Source organism: Staurois parvus, unplaced genomic scaffold (assembly GCF_062004578.1).
Source record: "Staurois parvus isolate SC_StPar_1 unplaced genomic scaffold, SC_StPar_1.0 ptg004081l, whole genome shotgun sequence".
Taxonomy (NCBI): domain Eukaryota; kingdom Metazoa; phylum Chordata; class Amphibia; order Anura; family Ranidae; genus Staurois; species Staurois parvus.
The window spans coordinates 23,236-29,794 of NW_028321876.1; the positions used below are offsets into that span (position 1 = coordinate 23,236).

General features: G+C 41.2%; 1 protein-coding gene across 1 annotated transcript; it reads left to right on the forward strand.

Moving 5' to 3' along the window:
* The first annotated feature begins 478 nt into the window (after positions 1-478).
* LOC149427065 (serine/threonine-protein kinase SBK1-like) lies at positions 479-3,095 on the forward strand. Its single transcript, XM_089668297.1, has 3 exons — positions 479-596; positions 1,446-1,648; positions 2,394-3,095. Exons 1-3 carry the CDS (start codon positions 479-481, stop codon positions 3,093-3,095), a joined length of 1,023 nt encoding a protein of 340 aa, XP_089524423.1.
* The last annotated feature ends 3,464 nt before the right edge of the window (positions 3,096-6,559 follow it).

A 6,559-nucleotide genomic window follows, 5' to 3' on the forward strand; every position in this document is an offset into this window, starting at 1 on the left:
AACTTTAAAGAAATTAAAAGTTCCAATAAATCATTGGAACAGAAGATATTTAATACCAAGACCAGAGTAGTGAGAATTGGTCATTTCCAACCAATAGTTGACATCCTCTACAACACCAGTTTGCATAGAGCTAATCTCGCCAAGTTTTAATTTGAACATGTCAAATTTCCTCAGAGGCCCACATTTCAACATTAGCAATCTAAAACCTGGGACAATAAAGACATGCCCACTCCCTACTACCTATTGTGACCTGAACCTGTAGACACAAACAGAAAGGAATCACCTTGATTGGTTAAGTTCAAGTGATGCCTCAATTTGCATTCTAATGAAGGTTTGTGGTTTCCTGGCTTGAATCCTGGCTCAACTTCTCTACAAAAAGACAAAAGATAGTTTGTGGACCTCACATATCTTCTTAGGGTCCTCAAGATCTTTTGGATACCGATTTCTGCACAGAACATCTGATATTGCTATATTCACAATGGCAGCCCACCTAACTTGTGAGAATGAAACAATTGGAGAAGAGCGATACGAAATCCTGGGACATCTTGGCGAGGGTAGTTATGGAGAAGTTGTGATGGCTGTTGACAGGGAACTGGGTAAGTGAATTCTTAAATAATTACAAAAAAATTTCTAATTTGCAGACCTTTTGAACATCTAGAACAGATAGCACAAACATTAGCATCTTTACTGATTAAATGACCTTATTAGAGGTAGGGGTTTTGTTGCATAAATTTGGGGAAAAGACCATGATGCACAAAGATCTAATTCAGCACTAACAAAATATAAAAACTGGTTGAACAGTGCAAAATCCCATTCAGGCAGCTGGCATTGTTCCTACAGAAAACAAAAGCCTTTCCACCTGTTATCAATTTCTTGAGTTGGTCCTTTTGCATATCTTTAACAACCTGCCATGAGTAAAACATGAAGGCCACATTTTTTGAACTCCTCCTGAAAGTGCTAGCTACTGGTTGTTATGCCACAGAGCAAGCCTTAATATTTTACAAAAGTACATATTTGCATACAGGTTCCAGGTCAGGGATTCTATAAATTCAATTGGGTAGATTCAATATGGCAGCCAGGTAATTGGCATTTTGAAGAAGAGCTCACCAAAATCAGGCTTCCTTTTCTCTCATGACAGATTCATGATGATCACACACAGTTATAGTGGGTCATAGGCAGCTAAGTATGTAACAGATTTGACTATAAACTGATGGTCCACTATGCACAACCTAGACACTTGGCATTTAGATGGGAAGGGACAATAGATCTAGCTGCATGGGCAGCTACATATCTCACTGCTAGCGAGGGCCTAGAGAAGATGGCTACATTTTGAAGAAAAGCATCCAGTCTATGTAAAATGAATGGGCTCAAGTATTGGACATCACCCAGAGTTTTAGATGTCCAAGTCTTACTGTAATCAACTTTTTTTCCCTCCTCTTTAACAGGTAGCCTTGTTGCCCTAAAAAAGGTAAAAAAGGAGCGAACCAGACTAGAGGCCTTTCTTCATGAAGTTTGCATGTCACTCTTTGTTACTGGACACGAGAGCATAATATCTACCCATTCGAGAATTCTGGAAAACTCAGACTGTTATATGATCAGCCAGGAATTGGCACCTGCTGGATCTCTTCACTCCATCATCCAGCCAGGGGTAAGTAAAGCTAATGAAGTAGCTGACACTTTAGTATTTGCTTGCTAATTCTATAAATTTGTCCTAGGGATCCTGGAGATTAATAGAAACTGGTGTTTTGTCATGGATGATACTTTCTATATATTGCATGCATTTATACCAAATATTGTTGGCCTGGTTGGAGAGAACTAAGGAAGGGCTAAAATCCCCAGTCAGCTATTTTCTCTGCACCATCTGGGCAAGATTTTCCTTAATCCAATCAAGAAGTTGGAACAGGAGGTAGTAGGAAGTCTACAACGTTAGGGGAATTCCCCTCTTAAACAGTTGTCCCCATTGGATGATTTCCCCTCATCTCTTGTTCTGTGACAACTGTAAAATTTGCATTCGCCATTAATTTTGTCTTTAAAAGCAGAAAGACAAAAATAGAGATTACATCCCTCCTTCCCCCCTCCCTTCCTAGTGGGCACATAGATAACAATCATGATACAGGTTGTGATCCTTCACCATTCTATATTAAAGGTTAGTCTGGTGTTTAAGCCAGAGGTAAAATTTAAAACCAGTTAGACCTCCCATATTTCCTTCATTGCCCAATTATTGCTGAAGTAGTTGGAGATCGGTTGCACTGATGTTCACATAGAATTCCATCTGCAGATTTAAAAAGTAACCAACGTTGTATTGAATTTGATATTATTGAATATTATTTTTTAGTAAAATAGTGTTATTTTAAAGCCAAATATCATATAATTAATTGTTTTAACTTTTCCAGATGGGAATTCCAGAAAAGCTGGTCAAACGGTGTGCACTACAGCTTACCCAGGCTCTTGAATATATGCACAGCAAAAACCTGGTGCATAGGGACCTAAAGCCGGACAATATTTTACTTATGGACAAGAGATGTCATAATGTGAAATTAAGTGACTTTGGACTGACTCAGTTTGCCGGTACAGTTGTTCCATCAATGGCACCCCTCAACACATTCATGTCCCCGGAACTTTGTGAACTGGAGCACAGGGAGTCAATTGTCGTGGATCCTAGTGTTGACATCTGGGCCCTTGGTATTGTATTGTATGTTCTTCTCACTGGAAACTATCCATGGGAAACAGCTTCAGCTCAAGATCTATGGTTTCAAAGGTTTATTTACTGGCAGAACAACTCTGACCATGTTCCACCACCAAGTGGTTGGGAGAATGTCAGCAGGAGGGCTCAAGATTTATTTCACATACTTCTTGCCCAAGACCCCAGCTGCAGGAACCAAGTCAGAGTTGTTCTAGATTTTCTTCATTTTCCTTGGAACTTTGAAGTTGCCACCCAAGAAACCATGGATCTTGTGGAGCAGAAGGAAGAGGAGGATATTGCAGCAAAGGACAGTGAGGTAGAAGTCATTGTGCTGGAGAGTGAAGAGGAAATAATTATAATAGAAAATCACGGTGACATTGAATACATTGTTATCAATTATTCCGGCTCTTGAATTTGCTGCAGTTAAAATCTCAGCAGTGCTTCTTTTGAAAGAGACCAGCAGTACCTAAGCTCTGAAGTTGAAGTCTAAACGGACCCCAATTATTGTCCTAAAAGGAGGAGAATAGTTGCAGAGCTTCTCTGCCCAGCTCAAACCATCACCGTCATCTCAAAAATATTACTGAAGTGGTGAGATAGAAGGAGCAGGGACAAGCATTTATCTTGTGACTATTTCAAAGGTTTTTCTGAGATGTGGACTTTGCACCGTGATGTCACCGGGCCTCATCACTACCTCTTTGAAAAGCAACTACCTCAACTACAATTCATGTTGCCGTCTCCATGCGTTTGTATCTATAGTGTCAATGCAATCACTGCACCAGGTATAGAATGCAATAAATTCTAAGTACTGGTTATACCTTTTGTATCGTGTAATTCATCTATTTTTGCTCTGCCTCTTATTTCTCCTTCAACACAGATTGAAAAAGTGTTACAAAACCCACAACAGTAAAATCAGTCTGTATATGCAGTAAAGCATGCTTGTTATACTCCCTGTGGAACCTACGGGGTTAATCCTCTGCATTGTGTAAAAATGTAGTTTGATCCTGATTTCTCTGATCCTCTCCTTCTTTCAGTGTCCCCCTCTTAAGACATTGTGCGGAGTCACTCTGCACATGCTCAGTTTGGTATGTATTACTAGGGTTCTTTTTTTTTTCTTAGGAGAGTGCATGTGATTAACAGGGCCAATCAGCACTGTCCAGACAGAGGTCAGGGGTTCTGCATCCTCCTAAAGCAAAATGCAAAACTCCTCCTACAAGCTTTAATCAGTGCTCAGCTGGACACTGATAGAAGTCACAAGACTGCTCTAACTGCTGATGAGCAGTTTATATTTACTAAAATAATTGGATTTCCATGTTTAGTGTACTGTGGGAGACCGTATATAGTGAATGCAGGGTCTGGGGTTTAGTAACACTTTAACGTTGACAATACATTATTTATGTAAACTGCGCAAATCCCCAATCAACTGAAGTCACAAAGCTGCAAGTATATGAGGATATTGTCTCTTAAAAGACCAATTCAAATGGATACTGTGCTAGGTGAACCCTTAAAACTTTGTGAGCACTATAGAAACCTTTGCACCTCTAAAAAGCGATCAAAAATTGAAAATAAAACACTAAATAATTACATACATATGCCCTATGAAGACCCTCACCCCTCTGAAGGGCGATCAAAATTTGAAAAAAATTAATTGAATAAACTGAGTGCAGTAATCATAAATACGTGTAAGAAACCATTATATGTGGTCAAATTAACCTAAAATGTCATGCATTATCCATGAGCCCTATGAAGACCCTCACACCTCTGAAGAGTGATCGAGGTTGAGGATAGGTCAAATCTCAATGTGAAAAAAAAAACTCCTCAAATATACATAAAGGTTAGTAGAAATTTTTCAAAAACAGTAACAAAATGTCCATATAGACTTAAACCATAGTCCATAAGTATGAGAAGAATATGACAATAACATGAATGAACATTTTACAAAGCTGCAGTTTTTTTTAATATGGGCTGGAGCCCCCAGACTGCACCGGCTATTTTCTGGAAAAGGTAACCAGCCCATACCACACCATGCCTGGCCTAGGGTCAAATGGCAACCTACGTGAAGATCCAGCATATTCCAAGTCATTAAAGGGTTACTTCACATTTACCAAAAAAAACATGCCCGTGCAGATAAGGTACATAAATGGCCCACATCTATAGCAAGGGTATTATTTCACTTTAGTCAGAGCTGAACACTTTGTTTTTATCTACATAGCTAGTTTTTTTGGTAAAGGTGAACTAGGCCTTTATCCTCACTGGGAAGGTTATACATCGAACCAGCATGTAGAACACAAGTCACCGCAAATATAAGCAATACAGTGAAAGTGTAACTGACCGCCATAACGTCTCCTAAATCTACGTATGAAGACTGAACAAAGACCCCCACTTAACCAAAGGTCCTCTAAACCACAACCTGGGTCGCAGGATACTCGCACCGGCCTTTATCCCCTCAGCTTCTTTTTACTGCATACAATGCAGGGCCACTGAGTAGATTCTCTACTTCCTTCATAACATGCACTGTGAGGGGTCATCATATACTAGAAAAGACTGTAAACCTTGGGGCTCAATCACATAGGCGCTCGTCAAGTAACATCTGTTTACTTTATGTACTAGTTCTGAGCTGTTTGCTGTATGGACTCACCAGCACAGCCAAGTTTGAAAGGTGAACGCACCCGGACGCACAGGAGCTGCACCTGGCCCTTCATACCTGTCAAACTGCGCAAGTCCATACAGCCAATGTGTGGCCATTCACTTTGTATGGGGTGCCTGCACACAGCGCAGCACTGGGGCAGGAAACCTAAGAAATGCCTCTTCTTGCTGTATGGAGCTGAGTGCCCATGTGAATGAGCCCTTAAAGTAAATCTAAGACAAAACTTTCTTTTTTCACTTTAGATAGAGTAAGGGAAGGTTAGAACACCTGTCAGGTGGTTTTTCTGCCATTTGTGTCCCATAGGGAGATTTCCCTTCACTTCCTGTCCCATAGCCAATACCCGAAGTGAGAGAAACTCTCTCAAAGTGATGAAAAAATGGGGTGTCACTAGAACTAGTGCCCCGATAGGGTCACTGTACTTTACACCCCTGTACCCATATAGTTCTGCCCCCACACCCTGATCTGTGAGTCCCACAGGTCACTGTACTATACCCCATGTATCCCCAGAGCTCTCCCCTCACACCCCAATCCCTGAACCCTGACAGGTCACTGTGCTGTTCACACCTGTGTACCCCCACAGGTCTCCTTTCACAACCCCATTCCTGGGCCCTGACAAGCCACTGTACTGTAATCCCCCCAAGCCCCCCTATCCAGAGATCTCAGGCATCTCCTGTTGCTTGGTTACATAGATAAAAAAAGGACAGGCTGATTACATAACAGGACATTACACAGACATCTGGATGGTCTGGGGCAGGCATGTCGCACTCAGATAAAACACTGGGCCCCACAAAGACAATATCTTCAAGGGGGTCACACCGGGAGAACTACAAAAAAAAGGGAAATACGCCGGTTTTGTGGTGAGAATATTGCTGCATATTCCGTGCTCTAAATTGTGGAATGGTATAAGACAAGTTCTATGTGGTGTTGCACCAGCTGCGCCAAATCACATGACAAGTGCTATACTTCAGTGACCGTTCCCGTGCGCCAACATAAGCATGCTTGGATCTGGCGCCCCAACACCCCCACAAGAGCAAGTAATAAAATGGCAGGAATCACTTTTATGATGTTGTCACAGCAAGCGCTAATTAAATAGGCATACAGAATTTGGTTGACTTGGCACATGGAAAATGTGCCAACATTTCCACTAAAAATGATGTATTTCCTTCCATCTGTTAATTGGTCAATATCTCAGAATTGTGACATACTGGGGGGGGGGGGGGGAATTAATTAGT

Excerpts from the sequence above, each read along its gene's own strand:
- LOC149427065 (XM_089668297.1), top strand. The coding sequence starts at position 479 with ATGGCAGCCCACCTAACTTGTGAGAATGAAACAATTGGAGAAGAGCGA. Across the intron at positions 597-1,445 it reads GGCTGTTGACAGGGAACTGG|GTAGCCTTGTTGCCCTAAAA; the intron begins GTAAGTGAATTC and ends CCTCTTTAACAG. Across the intron at positions 1,649-2,393 it reads ACTCCATCATCCAGCCAGGG|ATGGGAATTCCAGAAAAGCT; the intron begins GTAAGTAAAGCT and ends TAACTTTTCCAG.